General features: G+C 44.5%; 1 protein-coding gene across 1 annotated transcript in view; it reads right to left on the bottom strand.

Moving 5' to 3' along the window:
- LOC144152429 (copper-transporting ATPase 2-like) overlaps window positions 1-26,466 on the bottom strand; it is a 65,657-nt gene that overhangs the window by 8,004 nt on the left and 31,187 nt on the right. The window contains exons 12-20 of the mRNA XM_077683700.1: window positions 23,084-23,221; window positions 22,357-22,545; window positions 20,742-20,924; window positions 17,839-18,019; window positions 16,218-16,361; window positions 12,628-12,770; window positions 8,920-9,123; window positions 6,428-6,545; window positions 1,471-1,573 (exon numbers count right to left, since the gene is read on the bottom strand). Coding sequence (XP_077539826.1) covers window positions 1,471-1,573; window positions 6,428-6,545; window positions 8,920-9,123; window positions 12,628-12,770; window positions 16,218-16,361; window positions 17,839-18,019; window positions 20,742-20,924; window positions 22,357-22,545; window positions 23,084-23,221 — 1,403 coding nt within the window. The remainder of the gene's footprint in view (window positions 1-1,470; window positions 1,574-6,427; window positions 6,546-8,919; window positions 9,124-12,627; window positions 12,771-16,217; window positions 16,362-17,838; window positions 18,020-20,741; window positions 20,925-22,356; window positions 22,546-23,083; window positions 23,222-26,466) is intronic.

The following is a 26,466-nucleotide window of genomic DNA, read 5'->3' as shown; positions in this document are numbered from 1 at the left end:
CAGCCTCCGACTTCAACAGGTGCTGCCAGGGAAGGTTTGTTTTTGACTTCATGCTGTATTTGTAAACAAAACGTGCCTAATATCTGACGACTGCGGCATTACTTTCATGTGTAGGGTCTGGACGAGCGGCGGGGATATTTTGCGAAATGCACCGCACCGTATCGGATTATCACCTTCAAGATAGCCTATTGCTCGTGCAAAATCAGTGCTGCAGAGCGATGCACGCTGCTTCTCAAGAGTGCTAATTTTTTTTCTTGTTTTTTACCATTGCAGTGATAAAAATTTGGTGTGAGAACACAAACAAGCATGCTTGGATGCATATTTTAGAGAGACCGACTGACTCTCGAGTGGCTTTGCGGAGTGGCACAGCCGTCAGGGCTGTCAGGTTGGTGGGCCCGTGAAAATCCAGAACTTGGTGTACAGCATTGATGTATATATTGAATCATAGCTTACTAACGTAGAAAGATTTTGTATATCTCAGAATTCCTAAAATAATTTTTAGGCTCAGTAATATCCTATTTGTGTTCTGTGTATACTTTTTTTGTGCATTTTTTTTGTTTCGTTGACCAATAAACTGCCAATAATTACACCTTTCACAAAACTGTGAGTGCAATTGAAAGAAATCTATAAGCTACAATTTCATTCATAGCAATGCTAAATGTGTCCAGTGGCTCGAGAGAAGAAAAAAACGGTGTCTGGAAGCACTCAAAATCAGCCATTTTTCCGCGGTCATGAAAAAGTTAAGGCTTTGGTAGGGTGTGACCTTGATCTCGAGATACAACATGCGGGATTGAGTGCGGAGTTCCTAGGCCTGTTGCTGACTGTTTACATCGACCAAGAGCTTGCCGGTTCTTTGTTTCTTAGCTTTACAGGATTCACCTATAATGCTTTCTAGAAACTTCGAGATCAAGAACAGGAACTGTGAGGCAATAGGATTTTTTTTTCTTGTTCAAGAGATTGTATTATCAAGAAGCGGGGGTGGTAGTCAGGTTCTGGAAAGGTCATGGTCAGAACGGGTGGAAACAAAACCAGTGTGGCCCCGTTAAGAGGGCCGATGATTGGGTTTAGGGATTTTAGAGAAAGCCATACAGCATAGAAAAGAAGCAGGGAACAGGGGTACTTTATTCGCTCAGTTTACCCTGATGCCGAAAGAGGTCCTGGAGCTCGCTGCCTGGTAAACAGACAGGGAGGAGCACATCGGCCGGACCTTGACCACGGCTCTGACTGTCATTGTTTCTGGTTTCTTACTCTCCACCTATAAACACATCACCACGGTTGGCTACAGCTTATGTTTGGGGGCTCGGGGTGCGCGGTGTCGCCAATACCGACACCATGAATACTCAAGGTGCCCCATGTGTCAAGTGCAAAGTTAACAAGGGAATTGTCCAACATGCTAAACTGTATTGCAATGCGTTTACTTTTAAAATGAGCCAGAAGTTCAGCAGCGAAAGCATGACAAAATCAACTTACAAATATAGGAGCAGTGACGACGTGACCACTGAAACAGAGGAGAGTGCCATGGCAGCGGCTCCCATCCATGGCAACAGTGCAATACCCAATGGCATAAATACACCTAGTCAAAATAAAAGGAAAAAAAAGGGGGGGGGGGGCACATGTCAGTAAAGGAGAAGTGGAGCTGGGCTGACAATAGCACAAATGCGTATCCAGCTGTGCGATTTTTTTAAACCGTTTAGTAGCAAAAACAAGGGCTAGTCCAAAGAAAACTTACAGCAAGCCATAATTCAAACACAGTACAGCCATCTAATTTTGTAAATTTGGCTTCAAAAGGCATTAGCACACCATCTCTGTGTAGCCCTTGTAACAGTGGAACACATCAACGGCGCTCACTGTAGTCTGGATACGAAATAAAAATTGGGATCCCAGGTCACTTCTTTTCTCTTTGGGACACTGAAAGTTCTGATGGGATCTATCTGCCCATTTTCGGTGGCATGTAAACCTAACCTTGAAAGTTCAATTTCTGAAGCAATCACAGTACCAGTGGCCATGCATTGCAAACGTGAAAAGCTACACTAAAGGCAAACTGCACTCAAATTTCACCACGGCCAAATTTACTTGGAACGTACAGTACGGACCACCAAACTAACCGGGACATGACTGGTCGCCCCGTGAAATGCGTTTTTAATTAGTTAGAGAGACTCTTAAAATAGCTCCTTTGCAGGCGGTGCTGCACCTGCCGGTGCATCGCGCAAACAGCCATGAAGCGGCAGTGATATTGCGACCGGCCCTGCCCTTTTTTTTCCTGTCAGCCAGGAGAACCGGTCAAGCTCCGCTGGGCATGCTTATCCTAGGACTGCAGTGAGGGCGACGTGTTGCGCGCAGGTTTGCCCCGGCCAGCCAGCCGCGTGCCGCCGCTCACTCACCGGCTGGGCCAGCTGGAGCGACACTTGAGCCTGGCCATAATGGCGGCACTATCCTCAGTTTCACTTTCAGAATATCCGATTTTTGATGGTCGTTTGTGCCACGGATACGCGTATTTCAGGTGCCATATTTTGTATCTTGCAGTCTTTTTAGCCAGACTAAATAGAAATAACGTTTTCAGAAGGTTGAAATTTTGAGTGCAGTTGGCCTTTAAATACCCACAGCCAAGTTTTCGGTTTCTGCTGTACAGCATACTGGCTGTCCATTACTACCTGTCCCCGAATGTACATCACAAGAGTTCAGGCACATAAGAGCGGCTGGGAAGTAAGTGGAAATTTAGAATGCAACTTTCTCTTAAACAAAAGCCTCATTTTTAGAGGTGTACAAATAGCAATTTTTGCTTGGGAGGGGAACACAAAGTGAATAATGATTTTGTTTCAACAGTTTCAGATCAAAATTGGTATATACCAATTTCCAATAAGCAAACTTAATTAAATTTACAATTTCTCTACCATGATTCAATAACTAGCCTGCAGAAAAATAAAAGGCTTTAAAGCAGTTTGTAAACATACAGAAGCTAATCTGCTGCTTTTAGCTTCATTAATGATTATTATATTTTATGTGGGGGGCACTTTCATCATTTCATGTGGTGACCTCGACCACAAATGTTTCGGTATTAGCGTAGTGACGGTATACCTATATTCCGATACTCTGACATACGATGATTAACACAATTGTCTTTTACAAAAAATTAATATAAACTGGAGTCAATGAACATCCATGTCAGTTCTAGGAAAGAAACATAGCATATAGAGTAACACAAGGCACAAAAAAGTGTCCTGAATTATAAACCTTCACAGGCATGTCTGCACGGCATGGTGGTATCATAGATGATCTGCAAAGATTCTGCTAACAGGTCCTTTACATGTACTCGTAATTCAAAAATATAATTCGAAAAAAAGCTCACTTAGTGAAGCTTTCCTGCACGCATAAGGATCTTAAATATGGGTTCTCCAAAGGCCATTTTGTGCGTAACATCTATAAACGTGCAAAAAAAGCACTGACATTGGCGCAAGTGCATGTTGCAATAAACATGCTTGTCGGCAAACTAGCTACGCTAGTGCCACAATATTTCTGGTCAAGAAAGCTTTATCTGTGCGTCTATGAGCACAAAGCTACACAAGTTTATAAATTTTCCTATGTACAAGAAAGGGTACATTACAAGTTGAAAGAAAAGACACTTTGCAGATTATTTGATCAGAAAACCAAGGACTACATCAGCAGGCAACTGGGCTTTCTTATCCAAAGTGTGCTGACAAGGGCGGCTTATAGGGGCCACGCAGACAAAATACAAGTTTGTTTTATTAGAAAGGTTTAGTGTTTTATAGTGCCTTCAGCGCTTGTCCGGCAGCAAACAATGCTTTATTCGCTGAGAAATTAATTAAGGCCAGCTGCACTCAAAATTGCAACCTCCTAAAAACGTTATTTCGGAATAGTCTGCCTAAAAAGACTGCAAGGTACAAAATATGACAGCTGAAATACGTGTATCCGCGGCGCAAACAGCCATCAAAAACCGGAGAACTTGAAACCGAAATTGAGAAGAATGCGGCCATTACGGCCAGGTAGAAGTGACGCTCCAGCGGGCCCAGCCGGCGAGCGGGAGGCCGCACACGGCTGGCCGTCTGGTGCGAACCTGTGTGCAACGATTCGCCCTCCCTGCAGCCCAACGGCCCAGCGGAGCTCAACCGGTTCTACTGGCCGACAGGAGGCAAAAGTGCAGCACCAGAGGCAGTGTCACTTCCACTTCATGGCTGTTTGCGTGATCCACCGGCAGGTGCAGCGTCGCCTGCAACGGAGCTATTTTAACTCTCCTAATTAATTAACCACACACTTCACGGGCTACCAGTCTTGTCCCAGTCGGTTTGGTGGTACCTACTGTATGTTCAAAGTAAATTTGGCCGAGGTGAAATTCGAGTGCAGTTGGCTTTGAAACATTGAAAGCCAAAATTTCAATTCTCCCACTAAATCGTGTGTTTTCGTGACATTGACACAGATAGCCTGCTCACCAGGCCTGCTACCACCTCAGAGACGGCCGTTTGGTTATCTTGTTTATCGCCCACTTTCATAGATGGTGTTGCAGTACCGCTGAAGTGCCAGTGTTCGCCCTTTGCTTCTGGCCGGATTTCTATAGCTGCTGTATTTTTATTAGGGTTCATACTAATTGTTTCCTAATAAGTAAGCTATGACGCGACAAACATGGTCATGTAAGTTACACGTTTGTCAAGTCATAGCTTATGTCAGCTGGTCAGTGTTGTGTCGGACAAGTCCAACATCTCCAACGGCTGTGTTAGGAATGTCAGCCAGCAAAGTGTCCCACTAAATGCTTCGCTGTTTACATGTTTGTTCGTAACTTTAATTGTTCACCCCACAATTCTTACTGCTATAAAAGGAATGTGCCCCAAATTTAAGCGCAAATAGCTCGATCGGCCAGCTTATAAGCCATGCCTAATTTGCGTTTTCTTTTGCGGGCCTTAGCCAATCGCACAGCTGGGCATATGACATCATAGGTTCTGTTCGCACAGCTGGGCATATGACATCATAGGTTCTGTTGCGAGAAATGAGCTAGTGGGTCGCATGGCCATTCCCTTTTCTCCTAACTATATAGCTTATTCGAGTGAAGTTTACGTTAAAAGTGGTGTCAGTATGATTCTAACGAGGCAATCTTTCAAATGAACCAAACTTGTGCTTTGTCTGCATGGTCCCTTTAAGGGTGAACACCACGTTATAGGGACATGACAAGAGAAACACAAGGGTGGAGTTGGCCTAATTTCAAGAAGATGGGGAGAAAATTCCACAAGCACCTCCCTTTTGACCTTTAGCCGCATGTCTCCAGAATGTAGCGGGAAAGCCTGTCACCGCTAGCAGAAAAAGCTTGTGCATTTTTGCGATTTGACTATTCGATTCGAAGCTATTCACTTCGATATTGGAAAGTTTTGAACATTCGCACACCACTACATTCGTTTCCCACAGGACACAGTTATCTCAAAAACTGTAGAGGGGAGAAGACATGAAGTAGAAGAACAGATTAAAGATACAAAGCGATGCCAAGGTTCCGGAGAAGGAGAAAGACACAGTGAGGTGGGTGGATCATGATGGGAAAAAAGGCTGCCGAAGGAAGAGGAACACAAGGCGGTTCGTAAAGGCAAGACCGGACGAAGGAACGGGACGAGATGGCACGACCTGGGCCACGCAGCCCCAGCCTGGGTGAGAGCGGGCTGACAGTGCTGCCACAGCTACCACCACACTTGCCAAGTGCTTTGACAGCACTGCACTGTTGACGCAGGCAGCAGCGGCTCCAGGGTGACACACCAGCATTTGCTTGTCACACAAAGCACCTATGGCTCTACATCGCCTGCCCTACCAACAGCACTCGGGGGGGGCACACAAACGCATTGGCCGCAAGGAACCCTGGTCTACCAATTATCCAGGCAATCCAGGAGCATCACAATGCCAGTGGCCACTGCCTTTTTTTACTTCAACAGAAACGCTCGATTATTTTTATACTTTTCATCAAAAGAAACAGTGCAATGTGTGCTTAAAATACATAATTGTTGCTTCTTACACCAAACTATAAAGGTTACACGAATTATACAAACTACAGCTTCTTTTGTGACAACTGCGTACAACTATTTTAAATACTAATAATATAACACATTTCTATTTCGCACATGATTTCAGATTGCCTCCCTCACAGAAAAAACCCACACTTTAAGCCTGCGAACAGGTAAGGTCGAGTCACTAAATTCGGACAGGTTGCAGTCAATGTGCCATGTGCACAGGCAACATTTTCAACAGATGCATGTGGCAGCAATTCATAATCATATGCTTTGCTGAAAAATAAGCAGTTCCAGCTTTTCGAGGAGCACATTGGCTTTGTAAGTTATACACCTCAGTGTAAAATCCTAGCCACGACTACCATAGTATCGAAAGCAGCATTTTAATTTACAAAGAAATAAAGAAGGCAAAACATCCAATAAATATCTCCTACCTGCCGCTAGAGGAATGCCTACAAGATTGTAAATGCTGGCTAGAAAAAAGTTGGTCCGAATCCTCCGCACAGTCTTTCTTGACAGATCCACAGCAGCCACCACATCATAAAGATTGTTCTGAAATCATTAGCAAGAATAATTGGCAGGACTGTATTTCAAGCATGCAACTTCAAATGTTACAATTCGCAGCGGGTACAAAATGATGGCACTAAAACTGCTTGCGTGCTGCCAGTGCCACTGAAGGCAGCACAAGGAAAGTGCAGAGTCAGGACATCTAGATATTGTAAAAAGATATAAATTCACATGAATGTCATTTTAGAACTCAAACATAGTGGTTAGGAGTCAGACAAAATAAAGGACTGTGCGTAAAATCGGTGTCTATGGCACTGCTCGAGAACATCAACACAGACTCAAGTATGAAAGGCACAAGCAGATGAAATGTCTCCCACTGCAATGTCAAAAAGAAGTGTCATTGCTTTGCAACCTGATAGCAAAATGAAAAGCTCACATTTGCCTCAGTATTTAACCATCAATTATACATCTAGCTAGCCTCACTTATTTAATTAACGTATCTTGTACATCAAACGATAAATACTACATATCGATATTTTTTTGTAATGCCTGGAATTCAACATAAACAGTCAAAGTTCTGTACCAGCACAGTTTACGTGGAGATCCCCATTTATGGAAGTTTTTTTTTGTGAGGGAATTGTGAAAGCTGTACACAATCAGCACCATCACTGCACGATGTGTGTCATGCAGTTTAAAATGAATTCACTGGCTTTTAACTGCTATTGTAGGCACAGGTGAAAGAAAACTACAGTTGCACATGGCACACATGTCTGAATCTCTACAGCAAGCTTAGCCACCATCCTGCACATGATTGTTTCATGACAATAGGTATAAGTACCATACTATGGGAAAACGGGCCTTGCTCCCTTTTCAAGATCAGAAAACCTGAACATGTACACCGTAAAAAAAAAAGCCTTCCCAAATTCTTTCTTCAAGCTTATGAAAGGCATGTTTTGTAAATCAATGCTATTTTTTGTTTGTGAAATAGAAATATTTTTATGCTCAAACACTTTGTTGCAAACATCTTTATGCATGTGCTATGCAGCTTCTACCAGGAAACCAACCTAATGAATATGAATTTCATGCTTCACAAAGAGGTGTCCAGATACTGGCAAAGACCACAACGCACATTTCTGACTTGGCTAAGTTGCCGCAAACAGTTATACTATGTTTTCACAAGGCATCAGAATCCATTTTACACCCTTCACACAATGCTCACCCGAATCAACACCAGGTCTGCAGCCTCAATTGCCACGTTGCATGTTGCAACGCACATTTCTGACTTGGCTAAGTTGCCGCAAACAGTTATACTATGTTTTCACAAGGCATCAGAATCCATTTTACACCCTTCACACAATGCTCACCCGAATCAACACCAGGTCTGCAGCCTCAATTGCCACGTTGCATGTTGCAACGCACATTTCTGACTTGGCTAAGTTGCCGCAAACAGTTATACTATGTTTTCACAAGGCATCAGAATCCATTTTACACCCTTCACACAATGCTCACCCGAATCAACACCAGGTCTGCAGCCTCAATTGCCACGTTGCATGTTTTGTAAATCAATGCTATTTTTTGTGAAATAGAAATATTTTTATGCTCAAACACTTTGTTGCAAACATCTTTATGCATGTGCTATGCAGCTTCTACCAGGAAACCAACCTAATGAATATGAATTTCATGCTTCACAAAGAGGTGTCCAGATACTGGCAAAGACCACAACGCACATTTCTGACTTGGCTAAGTTGCCGCAAACAGTTATACTATGTTTTCACAAGGCATCAGAATCCATTTTACACCCTTCACACAATGCTCACCCGAATCAACACCAGGTCTGCAGCCTCAATTGCCACGTTGCATGTTGCAACGCACATTTCTGACTTGGCTAAGTTGCCGCAAACAGTTATACTATGTTTTCACAAGGCATCAGAATCCATTTTACACCCTTCACACAATGCTCACCCGAATCAACACCAGGTCTGCAGCCTCAATTGCCACGTTGCATGTTGCAACGCACATTTCTGACTTGGCTAAGTTGCCGCAAACAGTTATACTATGTTTTCACAAGGCATCAGAATCCATTTTACACCCTTCACACAATGCTCACCCGAATCAACACCAGGTCTGCAGCCTCAATTGCCACGTTGCATGTTTTGTAAATCAATGCTATTTTTTGTTTGTGAAATAGAAATATTTTTATGCTCAAACACTTTGTTGCAAACATCTTTATGCATGTGCTATGCAGCTTCTACCAGGAAACCAACCTAATGAATATGAATTTCATGCTTCACAAAGAGGTGTCCAGATACTGGCAAAGACCACAACGCACATTTCTGACTTGGCTAAGTTGCCGCAAACAGTTATACTATGTTTTCACAAGGCATCAGAATCCATTTTACACCCTTCACACAATGCTCACCCGAATCAACACCAGGTCTGCAGCCTCAATTGCCACGTCTGTGCCGTCTGAAAGGGCAATGCCAACGTCAGCCCGAACCAAGGCAGGCGAGTCGTTGATGCCATCTCCAACCATAGCAACTTTGAAGCCTCGCTTCTGCAGATCTTTGATCTTCTCGGCCTTGTGAGTTGGCAAAACTTGAGCAAAGACTTCATCAATGCCAACCTGTAAGAGTTTTGCACCCCACGCAATCACTGTAACAAACTGAGAATTAATACTGGAAAAACAGTCAAAGAATTTGTGGAAATGGATGTTGTTACAGTGACCTGGCCTGGATCTCTGGCAAAGGCCACCATGTTAGCTCCCAGCGATTTAACCACATGGCCGCTGTACCCACAGCAGCGTCACGAGGGTCGCCGATATGAGAACACAATAGACAGTAGTGCCAATGCGCAGCCATTTATTTGGGATCCCCCAAAAAGCATGCGAGCATGAGGGGGTTTACGATTCACGACATCTGGTCGTAATCATAACAAGAGACAAAGGCAACTCATGACAAAGACAGCTCTAACCTAACGTGCATCCTCACTACTGGCTTGGGTCGGTCTTTCTCGCACAAGCGTTTGCAGATGTCCAGCTTGCGTGCATAGAGCAGCTGTGCTATCTGATGGGGCCCAGCTGAACCTCATCGCAGAAAAAGCCTCACCATGGTGCAACAGCACCGCCTGTCGTCATGTTCGTGGCACGCATCTGTTAGCCGTGCATCACCTGAAGATGGTCACTTGTCTCTTCCCGATGGTCGAGACCGAATTGGGATTGTGGATCTCCGCGATTCCCACACATTACAGAGACTTGAAAAAAAGTCCTTTGCTTTTAAGCTAAGCAATGCTTGGCTAATAAACGAATGATTCTGCATCCAATGTTAAATTTATATTAGAATGGGCAAGCACCCAGAAGTTATGTCCCACTGCTTGCTCTTGTGCTTTGTCTCTCTATAGGTGGTATTCATTGAGAAGTTTAGCTGTCAATTTCTTCGTGTATCAACACTGGAAATGGCCACGGACATGGCGCGGCTTGTGCCACTGCGGCCGCATGCCGTAGAAAAAAACACCGGCGTGCATCGTCTGCTCCGTTTCAACCCGATTCTTGACGGTGAGGTCAACAGTGATGTTATTAATCGCACTCACATTGGAGTCGAGGAATTACTTTGCATTCAGTGGGCTAGAGCTTGGAATGTACAACCCATACATTAGCACGGACAAGTACCGCCAGCCCGCGGAGCCCGACGTAACCAGTGACGGCGCACTCACATGGTTGCCTGCATGCGTGCTTCGCCAGTGAATACAGGCTATTCATGCTGAGTGCCATGTAATGAACTTAAATGTCTGAACACACAGGACACATTAAGGGGAGACATGGGTCTTGGAAAATGTCTGTACTTTGTGGGAATCGTGGAAACCCATGATCCTGACTCAGTGTTTGCTATCGGGAGGGCATTCGCAGCTATCAGACGATGTACCTGAGGCATTCTAAAGCAATGGCACGGCCCTTCAATGACGACAGCGGGATTCGGTTGGGCCTTGTGAGATGGCACCACCGCTTCGGCGCACCAAAGTAGAGAGCTCGAGAGATGTGCGAACGCAGGAGAGAAGGACAGGCTTCGGTGCTCGGTGCAGCCGGTTGGCTGTGGCAAGCAGACACTGGTGCTGGAACATTTGCAGTTGCGGCAGCAGAGTGACTCGGCTCTTACCCTCCAGTCTGGGCCAACCATCATCCACCGGTAGCGTCGGAGTTGGACAACTCCGGCCACTCAAGCAATGCAAGACCCATCAAGGATGTAGAAGATGGGAGTGCTGGGGAGGATTTGGGAAAAAAGCCCCCCTTGGAGGTTGGCGTCGGCTGCCTTTGTTTCTTGCCTGCCTCCCACGCCGGCGCCGTATACATGGCGGTTGCGCGTGGAGGATTGTCTGAGCGGGATCTTTCCCACAATTTGCCTATGGGACAATTCACCGGTGCCACCGGCACGTCTGTGTGGGTACGGCACAGCAAGGGAGACGACCCACCATCACGTTGAAAGTAGGCCTAGGTGCCTCCAGCCTCGGAAGCGTCGATGTCAGCAAGCCTCCTCCAGTCACTCCACTCGCTGGCATTGCTTGCCATCTTGCCTGAATTCACCTCAACTGTGTTTGCAGTCGAAGCCCCACGTTTGGCACCAAAATGTGGGAAGGGTCCTGTTCAAACAATCTTCCACCCACAGCTGCCATGCCTGCGGCGCTGGCGTGGGAGGCAGGCAAGAAACGAAAGCAACCGATGCAAACCACAAGAGGGTCTATTCCCCAAACCCCCCTAGCGCTCCCATCTTCTACATCTTCAACAGGTCACGCGTTGCTTGAGTGGCCACAGTCATTCAACTCCGTCACTAATGGTGGATGGTCGTCGGCCCAGACTGAAAGGGAAGAGCTGGGTTGCTCCGCTGCCACAACAGCCAACGTTCCGCCACCAGTCTCTGCTCACCACAGCCGACTGGATGCACCAAGCGCCAAAGCCCGTCCTCCTCTCCCGCATTGGCGCTTCTCTCGAGCTCTCTGCTTCCGTGCGCCGAAGCGGTGGTGTCATCTCACGGGGCCTAACCGAATCCCGCTGTTGTAGTTGAAAGACTGTGCCGTTGCGGCAGAGTGCCTCAGGTGCACTGTCCGATAGCCACAAATGTCCTCCCGATAGCAAAGACAGAGCCGAGATCACGGGTTTCCAAGATCCCCACAACTTTTTAAGTAAACTCGATTAGCCCAGCCAGTCTAGCTTTTCACCCTAATTTCAAATATGCAATCATTTATTAAGTCAGTCAATTATGTAGTTCTCAAGGTAATTGGAGACAATGTCATTATTTTTGTAACTGAAAAAAAGTGTTAGTCAAAAAAGTGTAATCTTCATATTTTGTAATACTATGAACATTGGTGAGTGCAATTGCAATATAGCAAGCAGTTTTTTCATGTGAGAGGAAACAAGCAAAAGGTACATGAAAGGTGTGGCAGCTAGATAGCACTAACAATTCAAAGTTCTGCCATACAAGCTCTCCAGGACCACAAAATTTAGAAATGAATCACTTAAAGCACTGGTTCTCAGACTGCAGTCCGTGGACCATTTAGAGTCCATGAGGTGTTTCAAGGGTGCCCCTCACACTAAAGACTACAGTGCAAACTCAAAAGGTGGCTTTGCTGCAAAGCACTTCTACGCCAGCTTCACCATGTGATGTCACTACCAAGGTGGCTTTTTGAACACCACCAAAGCTGTGCAGAGAAGCAAAACCTACACCAAAGAATCCTAAATAGGTAAGTGTATCGGAAAAACAAAGGCTTAACAGGACGAATCTTTGGGAAGTTGTCACACTTCAATAACCCACAACCCAAGACTATCTACTAGACCCCTGACCCTTCCTCATCTCCCATCCTCTTTTCTAATATGCAGTCCAGGATCTCTCTTGCTCATCCACAAGGGGTCCACGACTCATGTTATTACTACAAATTTACAAAATAATAACCTCTTCATGATGTACTTTATGAATGTATACAATGAATACATATTACGCACGCTTCGAGATTATACCGGCATGTGCAAGAGCTCTTCCAGATTAACTGCCCGTATCAAAGTGCCTTTTGATCTCAAGTTGCCACTCACACACTTATGGGAAGTGAGGAAGTGGCGCAAGAAAAAAGGAAACGCAGTGCCCACCTGCTGAGCAATGGCTGATGCAGTCTGCTTATTGTCACCCGTCAGCAGGACAACCTTGAAACCCATGTCCTTCAGTGCACTCACAGTGGCTTTGGAATCTGGCTTTAATGTATCGGACACCGCAAGTACGCCTGACAGGACACCTGTACGGGGAAGAGTGCATGAATGACAATGCAACACACCAAGAACACCATACTAATAAAAACAGGAAAAGGCACAAACAGTTGCTCACAATTTTAGTGGCACTGTAAAAGTGGGTACAATAAGGTGGAACTAAGGCAAGTAAGGAATGGACATGCAATTGTGAAATAAATAAATTTGGAACCTTCACTGGTGAGTGCACATTGTTAAAAATACACAAACTCCAGCTAGTAAACATTATAAAGCAAAGGGTCTCACTACCACGGCCAGTGGCTTTGTTTCAGTTCGGATTGCGGTCAAATGTTTCGCTTTGGTGTACAAGTACAGTGAAAATGTTTGTGAATACAAAAGCTATCATCCCTACTTAATGGCAGCGTGCACATGCACGCACACACTTATGTACACACACACACACATATATATACCTACATGACAGCCAGCTGCAATGCAAAAGTCAAATTGCTGGCACAACCGGTTACACCACTACTGGCAGCCCGTCAATTTCCCTGATCACCACTCGTGCATGGCTAGTTATATTCTACACCTTCTCCTAGGTGGCAGCACCACACAAGAGCAGTCGGATGGGGTGTGGCCAATGCAGCTCGCTTTAAGCATTCTTTGACAGGCTCTTTAAAGTCACACACCGAGAAAGAAGGGGTAGAGAGAGAAATGCCAGCATTAAATATTTCTTAAAAACAAAGCACCATTCGCCATAAAACAGAAGCCGCAAGAGCTTCGAAAAGAGCAATATTTCAGCAGCTAAGATAACAAGTTGTTCCGTCCTTAGTATGTCTTAAATAATTTTTGAAGAGCATAGTTCATCCATGCCGCTCATCCTCATAACATTTATGACTACTGTAACTCGCCCTTTAAATAGTTTTCGTCGAGCATTTCTGATGATACAGGTGTGCTCGCCACTAGTATTACGCACGCACCTGCCTGTACGGCTTGCAGCTGATGTCAACAATGGCTTCTGGTGGACGCATGTATCCCATCACACACACACGAACACACAAAAAAAAAAAAAAAAAAAAAAAACCACCCACTTCGCTGTTTTTTTCAAGAAGGTTCAGGCTCAAAAGCAAAGGTGTATGTACATCATTACGTTCAGCAAAAGAGAGCATGAAGAGGAGAGTTGGTGCTGAGGTGTTCTTCAGAAGAATAGGAAGGCTCCGAGGCCAGTGCCTGTCAGTGGAGCAAAAGTGACTTGGGACAACACTTCCTTCAAGCCTCGGCTTCGTTTTATGGCCGGTCAAGCATTTAGCGTAAACTCACATGCTGAATTGATAGAATACATTTAGCACTTGCTCAACAATGATTTGGTTACAATGATAGTTAACGTAACTAACCCGAACTTTGCTAAAAGCCAGCTGTTCTAACGAGCATTCCCACATCAAAAAGTGAGCGCTAGTTACCAAGCAAGACGTGTGGGTGCTGTTGGCAAACTGAAACAAGGTTGGTATGAGCCCACAAACAGGCTTTTATTCATGCCAACTTTCGAAAAATTGATGTGCAGGAACTGCTTCTAGCTGTTAACGAGGATGCTCCTTTGACAATGCCATCATCATAGCATCATTGATCTTATTAAGACAACACCCACAGCCAAAGCAAAGTAACATGCCTGCTTTTGACACAGTTTTGGACAAGTACCGCTCGGCCTACACCCTGGTGAGAGACTTTATTAGACTCAAGTCTCATGCTCTTCAAAGGCAGAGGCAGGCTAGGTTTGGTGAAACACTGTGAACTGGGAGGAAAGAAGAAGAAGAAGAAAAAAAAAAAACACAACCCGATGTTCCGGATTAAATTGTTCATGCTTTACGGGTCATCACCAGTGCACAGTCATCTACAGTCTTCGCTGGAGCAACGCTTCACCCACTCATCGTCTCATCCTGCTTTGGTGTAAGGTAATTTAATTACAACTGCTACATTTCTTTCAAGTTTAAGGGGGCACTTAAGTCCTCCACGCTTGTTTGAAGAGTTTCTCTAAGGCTTTTTTGAGATATTCCACGCTAAAGTCGAATCTGATGTTCCAGCTAAGCCTGTGGACGACCGTACACGCAGGGGGACGTGGAAAAGTTGCTTATCTTGGCCCAAACCTTGAGCCTGGATCAACAATGGCGACCAAGGATGTCATGAAGCTGCTGGAGCCCTTGCTTGGGCAAGGGGTATTGCCTAACCATTAACAATTTCTATGCATCTCCGAAAATTGTCAATGTGCTTATGTGAGGATGCTTATCCCAAAGTGGCCGACGCGTACGGCATCTTGCAAATAAACAGGACAACATGCCACCAGAGTTCCGAGCCTATAAACATACGACAGAAGAGGTACGCACCTACCAGCAGGGGAAATGTGTAGCCGTGCAATGGCGTGACAAGAAGGTGGTGATCCTTATGAGCACCATTTCACAGTGCCAGCACAGAGGAGTTGCAAGACTCCAAAGGGCATTACGAAATCGGGCATTGTGCGCGACTACCATAACACAATGGACATCATCGACAGTGGCGAGCCATCCCCAAGAAACACAATCTACAAGAGGAAAATTTGTCCCCACCACCTTGATGAGCGACCTTGCACTCCCTTGTTGTCAAGTGCCGCCTAGCCCTCGCTAGAACAATCCTGAGTATGTACCATGCGACCCTTCATACAAAGTAAAGTGCAATGGGCTCTCTGGTGTGCTTGTCATCGTGTGCCTCAAAGCCTGGCACTTTCCAGCTTACAATCTGCTGAGCCAGACGCTACTTCTTGCTCCGTAACACAGTGGACAACGGCCACAGAACGAGGCAAGGTTTCGGTGCAGTGAACGCAAGGAAAAATGCGGGGGAAGCGGATACCTTGGAGGATGGTTAGGAGAGGGTGTGCAACTGTATACGTAACATATTAGCAGTGCTAGTTTCGAGCACTGTTTTGGGAGGGGTATAATACTTTCCTTTGGATCTGTCACTGGAGGATGGGAGCTCCAGGGCGTTTGGACCATCTGAACCCCCTCCCCCTCCTCTCTGCATATGCTACTGGACTGTAACACGCACACCAACAATTAAAACTAAGAAATGTGTCAGCTGCCATTATCACCTCTAAATGCAAACCTTATTAAACGGATACTCATTAAATGGCAATGTATTTACGCAGGGATGGCCAAGCGAAATGGTAACTCATGTGTAAGCGCCAACATTCTTGAGTGCCACCAACGTAAGCGGGGCTCCCTCCTCACGAATTTTGTTTAAGGCTGAATGCACACACCATTTGTATATATTCTCGGTTACAAAAAAAAAGGGGGGGCATTAAGATGTGCTCTTTCCCTAATATGTATTTTCTCATTCACTTTTCTAAAAGTTTAAATCTTCTTCCTTCTTCCTGACCCTCTTTTCAAAAGAATAAATACATCCCGTAGGTGCCCATGCCCACATTAGTGTAAGCATGAAAGACCACATAAACCCAGTGTTAGTCATACCATTTACGGCGCATAATATCACAGTCTGTCCAAGCATTTCTTTCTTCTTCATCAAGTTATCAATGGAATCCGGCACTGCAATAGAATTTTCCTTCATCCATTCTCTGTTCCCAGCAAGGACTTCATATGTGTCATCCCATTGGTCTAGAAAAAAATAAAAAAGGAGCAAATAATTTGCAGACAGTAAGCAATATGAATCAAGCATGAATACTACATCACAATGTTACAAAATTTTCATGCAGAGTTGCTGTTTGAGAAATGCATAAGCATAACAGTTGCAAAAAGACAGAATTTCACTAGCAATGGCATCATGTACTTCTTTTGTTTGTCAAGACAGCAGAAAACTTGTTAGCCAGTGATAATGTCCTTGCTTAAAAATTACGTCTACACTAATTTACAGAGGTCAAGTTCGGTACACCTTCCTGATTCTTATTAAACTGAAAACAGGCAAACCGCAGTCACCAGTTGTGAAGCTGCACACAAACCAGATACTGCATGGACGAAATGGTGACTCTATGCTGAAACTGGCACAAGTCGCACAGCATTAGCGAAAAATAATTTACTACGAACCTCCAAAAACTGGTCGCAAGGCAATTAATAAAGCATTTAATAAGCATTTAACAGAGCCAAACTGCACACTCACTGTGTCAAATGTACACAATCGTTTTGTACAAACAAGCACTTTTTCCATTTCACGTATTGCTAACACATACACTGAGTCGACATACTGAATACACCATTTTTCACTTATGCAAAATTTCTAGCACACGATATAAATCCTTACGTTTCTTTAATTAATGTGTTTAAAAGTACAAAAATACGAAAGCTGGAAATGCTTCAGTATTTCAATCCATTAATCGTGCGCTACTGCATTCATTAAAAAGGTATCGTGTGTACGATCATTATCACCAATTGTGCCACGGAGGTCAACAGTCGTGATAGCCCGTGGGAGGACTTCAGTGAAGCCCTGCATTTTGTGCAAAACACAAATACAGGCTGTGTGTTTGGTGCCCTACCATGAGCATGCTCCTCTATTTTGCTGCATTCTCCCGTTCACATATACGGTAATCAACTCATTTGCCACGTTCTTTCACTGGCACTCATGATCACTGGCTCGCTTTGACTTAACAAGATCTTTACGACTAGGCTATGTGAGGGTCATTCATGAAAGTTTCTGTTATCGGTAACATGAACATAGAACAGGCACACACGATGGGCATCAAAACGAGCGCCCATCTCTCTAGTTTTAGAATATCGAAACTGTCTTTTGTATGGTACTGTGAAACACCTCTAGGGCATCAAAACTAAAATGGCAGTGTCCAACAGAAAGGTTAACACATGAGCAGTGATCCACTTTCTACACTTGGAGCAACATGATGCTGAGGGGATTCACACCAAGCTGGGGCATTATTATGCAGTGTTCTGCAGTTTTATATACAGAATACAATTGTGATGTTCTGGTAAAACTGAAGGGGCATGCACCCATTTTGATGCCTATCGTGTATACCCATTCCAAAGCATGGTACCGGTAACAGGAACTTTACGAATGCACCTCGTATTAATGCAAATCAGCATTCAGTAATGCTGATGTAAAAGTCGAAAAAAAAAAAAAAAAAGATACCTTGCAGCCTATCCTCCTCAATCACCTCTCCAATGTATTGAACCTCTACAGAGCAGGCATCCTGCCCATCCTTTGGCACATTCTTCAGCAGGCTGGCCACATTTCCAACTTTGCATGACAAGCCCAGACCAGAAACTGCTTCAAAATTTTCACAGCTTCCAAGGATGTCCGTTTGCAACAACTGTAAAATATAAGAGAAAAAGGAGTAAAAAGGGCTTCACTCTTCCGTTACCGCGCCTAATAATGTGTGCCACTCGCAATTATTCTGCATCAGCATTTGTTTTTTTGTTATCACGGCATGAATGATGAACCAGCAAACGATTTTCAATCGTCAGGTTTGCACTCTGACAGTGATAATCCCAGAAATCAGCTGAAAATGTCAAGCAGTGCCTGTTTGAAAAGCTACTTTATGATTTTAGGCAGTTTTATTGCCTTCTATTGTTCGTCATGTGACTCTTGGCCCATCCGCTCAGCCACTGTTGACGTCATTTCTGCTGGGCAGATGAAAGTTTTTTTTTTTTTTTTTTTTTACTGATTATTTTCAAGGTACTGACTCAGAGACTGGAATATTTGTTTTCTGCAGATGCCAATCTATCTATTTACCCCAACTTCTGTTTTGTTTTCAGTGTCCCTTTAATAAGAGGCTTTGAAAAATTTTTGTGCGCACAAATCAAGTGTACAGGAGAGATCCTGCAGCAGCAGCAGCTTTCTTGATTATGTATTTTATTTGGGGGCAACCTTCACTTCATGCAGTGACTTCAAGCACCAGTGTAATGAGGGTATACATTTTGACATGCTGAAATTAAGAAATTTCTGTATGAAAAAAAAGAAAAAAAGAAAAAGAAAACCTTAATTATGAACATTCATGTCAGTTCCAGGAGGGCAATGCAAGGCATAACAAACTAGCCAGATGTTTAACCTCGCCAGCATGCCCTCATGGCTTAATGGTATCATTCTGCTTTGCACTTACTTGCAGGTCCTTTCCCCAGTGCTAAAAATGCATGAATTTAGTTTTTAAAAAAACCTTGCACTGCGAATGTCTCCACACACATGCACAGGAATCCTCAACACGGGTTCCTTCTGCGAAGGGCACTAATGCCTCATATGGAAGTATAAAAAGACATAAGATCAAAATTGGAACAAATCTGTGATATCAATTTAAGTTGCACTAGCTTGGGTGTCAACACAATCCTGTCAAGAAAGCTTTGTCTCGGTGTCTAGGAGCATGAAGCTATACAAGTTCATCACATTTCCTATACTGTATAAGAAAAAAAAAAAGGGATATATTACAGGAATTAAAAGAAGATCAACTTTGAACAGCGTCTGATCAGAAAACCAGTGACTCGGGAACTAGCTCAGTGCGCATGTAGGCTTTCTTATCTACACAGTGCTAATGGGGGCAGCTTGACCACAACCACTTTTTCAGGATGGAGTCAGCCCCATGCCAAGGAGATAAAAGGGGCTCGGCAAAAGCACCTTCCTCTTGCCGTTTACCTGCACGCCACCAATGCCTTGTGGAAAAGCCCATTGCCAAAACAACTTTCCATGTGTTTTCAAAAAAATGAAAAATTTTCTAATAGTGTTATTTGGTTCAAAGCCAAATCAAATATTGTATCATTCACTTCGATATTGGAAAGTTTTGGTTATTCACACAGCCCTACGTGCCTTTTCAACTGTGAGTGTATGCCAAGATCAGCATCGGAATGTGACACCACCCAATGTCAGCTTGTGAGCCCCGTGCAGCGGGGTGATGATGAAAACATGCGCGGCAAACCAAAGCCTAGAGAAAGGGCAGAATTTTCTTGCCCTCTCTGTTTCTGTTGGCCACACCAGTCTCTGTCTAGAAAATTTACAAGTACAACACCTTTAAAGGATGCTGAAGAAGCAGATTACCTCAAACCCATCTCTGACGAGGAAATTGTTCGGTTGACGGTAGGCAGAACCCATACCGCAGCTAAAAGCTATTAGAAATGCACTGCTACCTAATGGCGCTTCTCCTGAGTGGGCGCTTCTCCTGAGTGCCTGTTCTGGAACAACACCCTGAAAACTGCAAGACAACAGACCAGCTAATAAAAACAAAGGTGTTTTTCTCCTTTGAACGATGCCTCCGTCCAGCTCCAGCCTCTAAGCTTGAGCAGAATTAAGTGCCAGAGTTCACCCAAGACAATGAGACAGCTTCGAAAAGGTCATTTTGACCCAATCACTGTATTTAAGACTTCTCCTTTATGCATACATACAACAATAACTCATTGTGTTTCACGAGAAGCCCCAGAAGACCAGCTTCAGGGAAGCCCCTAAGGTGAAGTAAGATTTTGTAAGGGAAAGTTGACATCCACATGAAACGCAGCCACGCAGCTGGGACTGGACGGGGACTAATTTTTCTTCAACTACAGGTTTTCTGTTCTTCTTTGCAGCTGTGTGGCTGCATTTCAGGTGGACGTCACCTTCATTTTGCTCTACCTTGGTCAGACTGGAAAGAACTGAACAGTGGCACTGCTGCTTGCCTAGAAAAAACATAATGCTTGAAGGGTTAAACATGCATTGCTTTACAAGAAATTAGAATTCTTGGTAAAGGTTGTTTACCAGCACAAAAAAAAAAAAAAAAAGGTTCTGATACTGTTTTTGACTTGAAAAATTAAAGTTCCAATTCATGAATATTTACAGAAAGTACGATGAACGTCTCTCACTGGCAAAGACAGACGTATTTTATAGAAATACCCCATGGACATGTGTGATGTCTTGCACAGATTTTAACAGTGCAGCAACAAACACGTGGATGTGCAAAGAAAGACAACATGGGCGTTGTACATATGCATTTTCCAACTGTTTCGTGTTTGCTTTGAATCGTGAAAAGCAGTCGTTGGCAATGAAAACGGGCTACAATCAAGGAGACCCAACCTCACCTGCTTGGCATGGTTCGAAATGGCCCTAGCAATCGGGTGCTCGCTGCTCGCCTCGGCAGTCCCCACAATGGCCATGAGAGCATTGAGCACGCCAGCTTTAGCCTGTGCAAGCAGGCCAACATAGACCAGAACAGGCGTTCCTCTCGTAATCGTGCCAGTCTTGTCGAATGCGAAGCACTTCACCTGCAAAAGGCATTCATTTCTCTTTCACTAAATTTCTTACTAACACACGTATACACAATGCTGGTTACACAGGCATTTTACAAGTTCGCTGTTTGCAGGTTTGCCTGTTCACTGACACCTGAAAGCATCACAAGGTGCAGGAGGCAAACTGCATATACATACGAACAACAACAACAAAAAAAAATCTTTGTTGGAAAAGTCCTAAATTTCAGCCTCCAAGAAACTTATGTGTGCCCCTAACGATTATGCTCAATAAAGCCCATGCTTCAGAAACCATCAATCTGGCCATCCGTTCGTGCTACTTAGCCCAAACGAGTCAAGAAGCATATTTTAAACATTGCAAATAAGCTCGTTCCAATTGTGAGCTTGTGTGCCTAAGGACCCCTGAGCCAAATACTGTGACTTCATGAAAGCTCACCACTGTGCTGCAAAATCTGTCACATCTTTTTAACCATAATTCAGATACCCGCCATCCTTGGCCCCAATTATGAATCGTTGCCACAATTATGCATCATAAAGCAGAGATCCCGGTTTTCGTCATGCCCTACTAGTAATGCCCAAGCGTCGTCCTTTGCACCATTTGCTCACTATTGATGCAGGCGCTTTTAGGTACAGTGTAGACCGCTTATAACGTATTTCGTGGGAGCCGCGAAAATCCGCACTGTAGGCGGTACCGCGCTACAAATAAAACATGCGCGAATCCAACCACATCTCAACCTACCTTTCAATCATTCTTTGCTTATCATCACTCAACCGAACACTACTTACAAACAGAGGCACGTTTTTTATTCCATCTTTTTTTTTTTTCCACATCAGACACCAGTGCATGGTCTTAAAAACTGCGAGTGCGAATTTTATACTTCATGTTTATGTTTGAAGGATCTGCGTTTTTTAGCGCCTAGAAGAGCGGATGCCACAGGCAGGGAAAAAGCCCGGCTTGACAGTGATAAAAAAGCAAGCCGGATTTTTATTTTTTTTTTAATCGGCATTTTGTGTTTGCGATGCCAAAGGGGTCAATGTACAGGTAGTAGAAACCATGGGCGTCGCAGCTCGCTATCTCCAGATGTTCGAAAAGGAAAATGGCGGATGCTTATCTGCACAGCGTTCTAGTAGAAACAACTTACAGCGGGGGTGGAGGAGAGCGGGGGCTCGCTATCTTCCGAGGTGCAACAAGCAAAGGCAGTTGTGGTTATCGCGCGAGTAGAAACTGAACACGCGAACTAAAGAGTGCCTATTTTTTTGTGTGCGTGTGTTGAAGTTAGAGGAGAGAAGGGAGTGCGGGCTGCCTCAGATGGCTGATTCCGTCTTTTTTTTTTTCTTTCTCAAAACCCTAAACCGATGCCCCAGCTGCATCGGTTGATCAGCAGACCCGCTAAGAAACCACACTATACATGGGATTGTGACGGGAGTGGAAAATTCCCGAGAGCCATACCTTGCACATGGTTTCCAATGCCTCAGCCCCTTTGATAAGGATGCCGTTGGTGGCCCCAACCCCTGTTCCCACCATAACTGCAGTTGGTGTGGCCAAGCCCAAGGCACAGGGGCAGGCAATTGACAACACTGTCAGAGCACACTGGAAGGCAAACTGGATGACGACTTCACTTTCCGACATGGTCTTTGTCTGGGGGAAGAAAAAAGAAGAAAAAATACGTTTCATCTAGGACAATGGGCACTAGCTCGCGCATTCTTTTAAATCACAAAGCTAAAGGGAAATGAAAAGGACTACAGCATGCCTGCCAAGCTTACCGCATTGCTTGGGAAGACTACCCAGCTAGGGTCATTTTGTATAGTCATACTACAACACAGCAGAAAAATCTTCCCAAGAACCCATTTGATTTCCGTTTTTATCAGGAAGCATTTTCACTTAGGCTAAGCTCACCTGCAAAGCTGGCTTAGTTTAAAGTGACACTAAAGAGAGTTCAAACACTGTCGAATCACTTTACCAAGTGCTCAGGGTTGTTCAGCTTTGATGCAGTCAAAGAAAAACATGTCGGAATTATTTTTTTAGGGTTCATCTGCATAAACCGATGACACGGAACCCTAATTATGACTTGCAGGAGACAAAATTACGATGCTTTGCTAAAGCATACAGTTACTCATAACATGCCTCTAGCGAACAGTTCAACTAATCACCACCACTCGTAAAAAGGTGCACTTACCTTGCCATAGTAGTTGTACACCAGGTCTACTTTAATAAATCCCAAGACGAGCCATACCGCTAGAGTCAGGACTGACAGCACTATCACAGTTGGAACAAAGTAGCCGGCAATCTTGTCAGCCAGCTGCTGAATAGGGGCCTGCAACAGAGACAAAGAGACAAGCTCATTCGGATGTACTGACCACATGCTCAAGTCAGCTGCGAGTAGAAATGCTCACTTGGCTGGCCACACTGTGTCATGACTAAAGACTCAGCATGCTAGAGGTTATTGCCACACAAAATGTGAATGCTTCGGCAGTATTGCATTCAGATGCAAGAGCATGGTAGACTCAAGCTTGAATTTAGGCTAGTTGGTTGCATGACAAAACAGTGCAAAGACGGGGGGTGGGGTTTGTACTCTTTCTTTCGTCCCCATCCGCGAGCTGTTTTCATCGACATGTCGAGCATGCTAGCATTTTTAGTGTCAGCACTCAGTGATATTTAGTCTGAAGTCTTCCATCACATTATCTGCAGCAAACTGTAGCTAGTGTTAGTTTTCCACCGAGGACACAGATGAGGAAATCAGAGTGATGCAATCAGAATTTGTTCTCTGCACAAGTGAATCCCAAAGTGCGTTTTTGAAAAAGCTGCCATGACTGAGGCTTCAGCAAGGGGCAGGCTCTTACTCTGCTGTTAACATGTTGCACTAAATTTTCAGTAATGTGATTTCAGTGTATGCCCTTATAAAACAAGTTAGGAGCCAGTTCAACCTGGACAAAAAAGTGCGCAATAAATGTAGGTCAAAGCCAGGAGCTGAAAACATACTTTCAAAAACTTCATCTCCATGGCATTGACAACAGAACCCAATGTTACGTCCCAATGACAAGGACGGTGAATAAGCTTAATATGGCGGTTAATTCACTAATGAGAATATGCTTCAAATTAGAGGTATATGATCTTTCAAAACCTTGAGTACTTTGTGAATAGCTTGTTATTCAATCTGATTCAACATTCAGTATTAACCTTTGAAGTATTTGAACAAAACGTGGCTCTGCAACAGTACATGGGCATTTTTCAAGCATCAACACACGACACATGCCTTCGGGTCAGCTCCTTTACATGATGCCATGGCTGCGCAGGAAAGCCTAACATGCACCTACCTTGCAGAAAGGACGTGCTAACTCTGGTCTATGTCAGCTAAAGTAGAAAGCTGTTTGCATGCAAAAACAAACAAGCCAAAAAGGTCTATGGAGAATAGTAGCAGGAGTGAATAACGAAGAGCTACCGCCTGTTGGCTGTGCCTGAATGAGAAACCTGGGTCCACTTGCTCGAACAAACGTGCTTATTGGCAGTCTTATTCATGGTCTAGTCTTGTCCTCAAATAAGTCTGCAAATAACATTCAGAGTAGTGAGCTTTCCCGAAAGCATGCAGGCTAGGTTAGAGAGCAGCCTTATTGAAGTCTATAGGGATGGCGGGTACCTAGACGCGCACGGAAGGGATCCCTAGGGAAGAGCGGGGAATGCAGCAAAAGTACTGTTGCTTTGGTATTTCCAGCCAAGAGCAAGCGTTTTTTTTTTAAAACCATTATACGCATAATTCTATAAATTTGGCCGATCGGGCGGCTTATGTGAACACTATTACGAATCATTTACAATAAACCGGTAACTGGCCAACTCAAGCGACGTTGCCTCTCTGCACCGTTTGCAGTGTACGCTCTCCCCATGCTTTCTCTTTGCGACAGAGGGTGCCCGGGGCATGAGTCATGAAGAAGTGGCCTCTTTTGAAACCGTCTGCTAAGCGGCGCAGCTGTTGCGAAATCGTCTTCTAAGCGCCACTCAGCAGACGATTGTCTGCTCACTCCCGTCGTGCGCGCCCGTCGTGTGCGGGCTCCTAATTACTACTCATGATAGCTCACGTAACGTTATACTACCAAAGTGTAATGTTACATTGGCGCAACCTTGACGCACGTTTTGTCTCGTGAGGAATTAGTCACGAATGGGCTTCCAGTTCCTCGTCTCCCACACGGATGCAAATAGCCCTACAGGGCGGGTCAGCATAAGTCTGTGAATAAGACTGCTTGGAGCAGGCTCATTCACAGTCTTACTGCATTCCTATTTAGAGTCTTATTCGCTGTCTTGTATAAGTTTCCGGAAAGCGTCTTACAGCCTAGGGAACAAAGACCCCAAATAAGTTCGCCAATAAGATTAGACTGCGAGTAAGTCTGTTTTATTGGGCTTCGAGCAAGTAGGCCCTGGTCATCCCGGCCACCAGCATTGCAAACCTCCTTTCAGTGACTGGAGGAATTGCAACTGACCAGCCCTTTCATGTTATAAAAACAAATGTCGAGGAACTTGTGTTTCCTTATAACAAGCCGAACCAAGATTATAATTCTATTGCTTTGCCGTCTTGCCTGATCTTACACTTTAAGAATAATTAATATTATTCATACCGTTTTATCGAATGTCAGTCCATGAACACACAGGTATGTAACACATAGGTGTGTATAGTCCTGACCCCAAATTATTATTTTCCTTTGTATAGTTAAGTTTAGAAGCTCCATGGACGTTAAAGCAAAGATTTTCAAACTATTCAATCCAACTCACAGTAAGGTTTTATTACTTGTATTCGATTCACAGCCAAAATTTTAGCATTAGCCCACCTCTGCTTCAAAAGTGCCAGAGTTTAGACCTGCAACTCCCAGCTACACTGCTTTAGGCCACGGCACAAGAACAGACAGATTAAGCTACCTTCTTTGCATGTTTTGTACCTCGTAGCTTTGGATTGCTTAAAAGGAAAGCCATTGTGCATGCACATTAGTGCAAGCAGACGCGCTATTCACGGTTCCCTAGCGCACACCTCATTTAAGGGGGGACGCGGCTTTCAACTTCGGAAAAATGACCAAAACATCGTTTTTTTGAAACCCGCATATTCGGCTTCTATGTTTCCTATTCTGTGCGCCTGCAAAGTTTTTACGCTGAAAAGCGTCGCAAAGTGGCATAAAAAAATACTTTTGTCAGGCGCGGTGACAAACTATCAGCGCAAAAGGGCGAAAAAACGGCAATTTTCGGAGCGCTCTATCTCCGCAACGGTGCCACCGGGCGCGGCCATTTTGATATGGTTAGATCGGCCGAGCGATCGTCTTTCCGGTTCCGCTCGTCTCTTGTATCTTCGTTTATTCACAAACGCACAAACGGCAGAAAAGAAACGACGCACAAACGAAACTAGAAATAGATGCTGAAGCACTATTGGTCCTCCGGTCGGGGCGCCGAACATTGACCCTCCTGATTGGATGTCGCGGGCGCAACGCAAGATGGCGGCCGCCTGAGCTGCGTAGCGAGCGGATGGAGTTCATTTTCGCCGCTTCGCTCGGCCGAGTTTCTGTTCAATCTGTGGTATTCAACACG

The sequence above is a fragment of the Haemaphysalis longicornis genome, unplaced genomic scaffold (assembly GCF_048455015.1).
Source record: "Haemaphysalis longicornis isolate Haplotype H1 unplaced genomic scaffold, Haemaphysalis longicornis Haplotype H1 scaffold_1, whole genome shotgun sequence".
Classification (NCBI taxonomy): domain Eukaryota; kingdom Metazoa; phylum Arthropoda; class Arachnida; order Ixodida; family Ixodidae; genus Haemaphysalis; species Haemaphysalis longicornis.
This window is presented reverse-complemented; position numbering and strand designations above follow the sequence as displayed.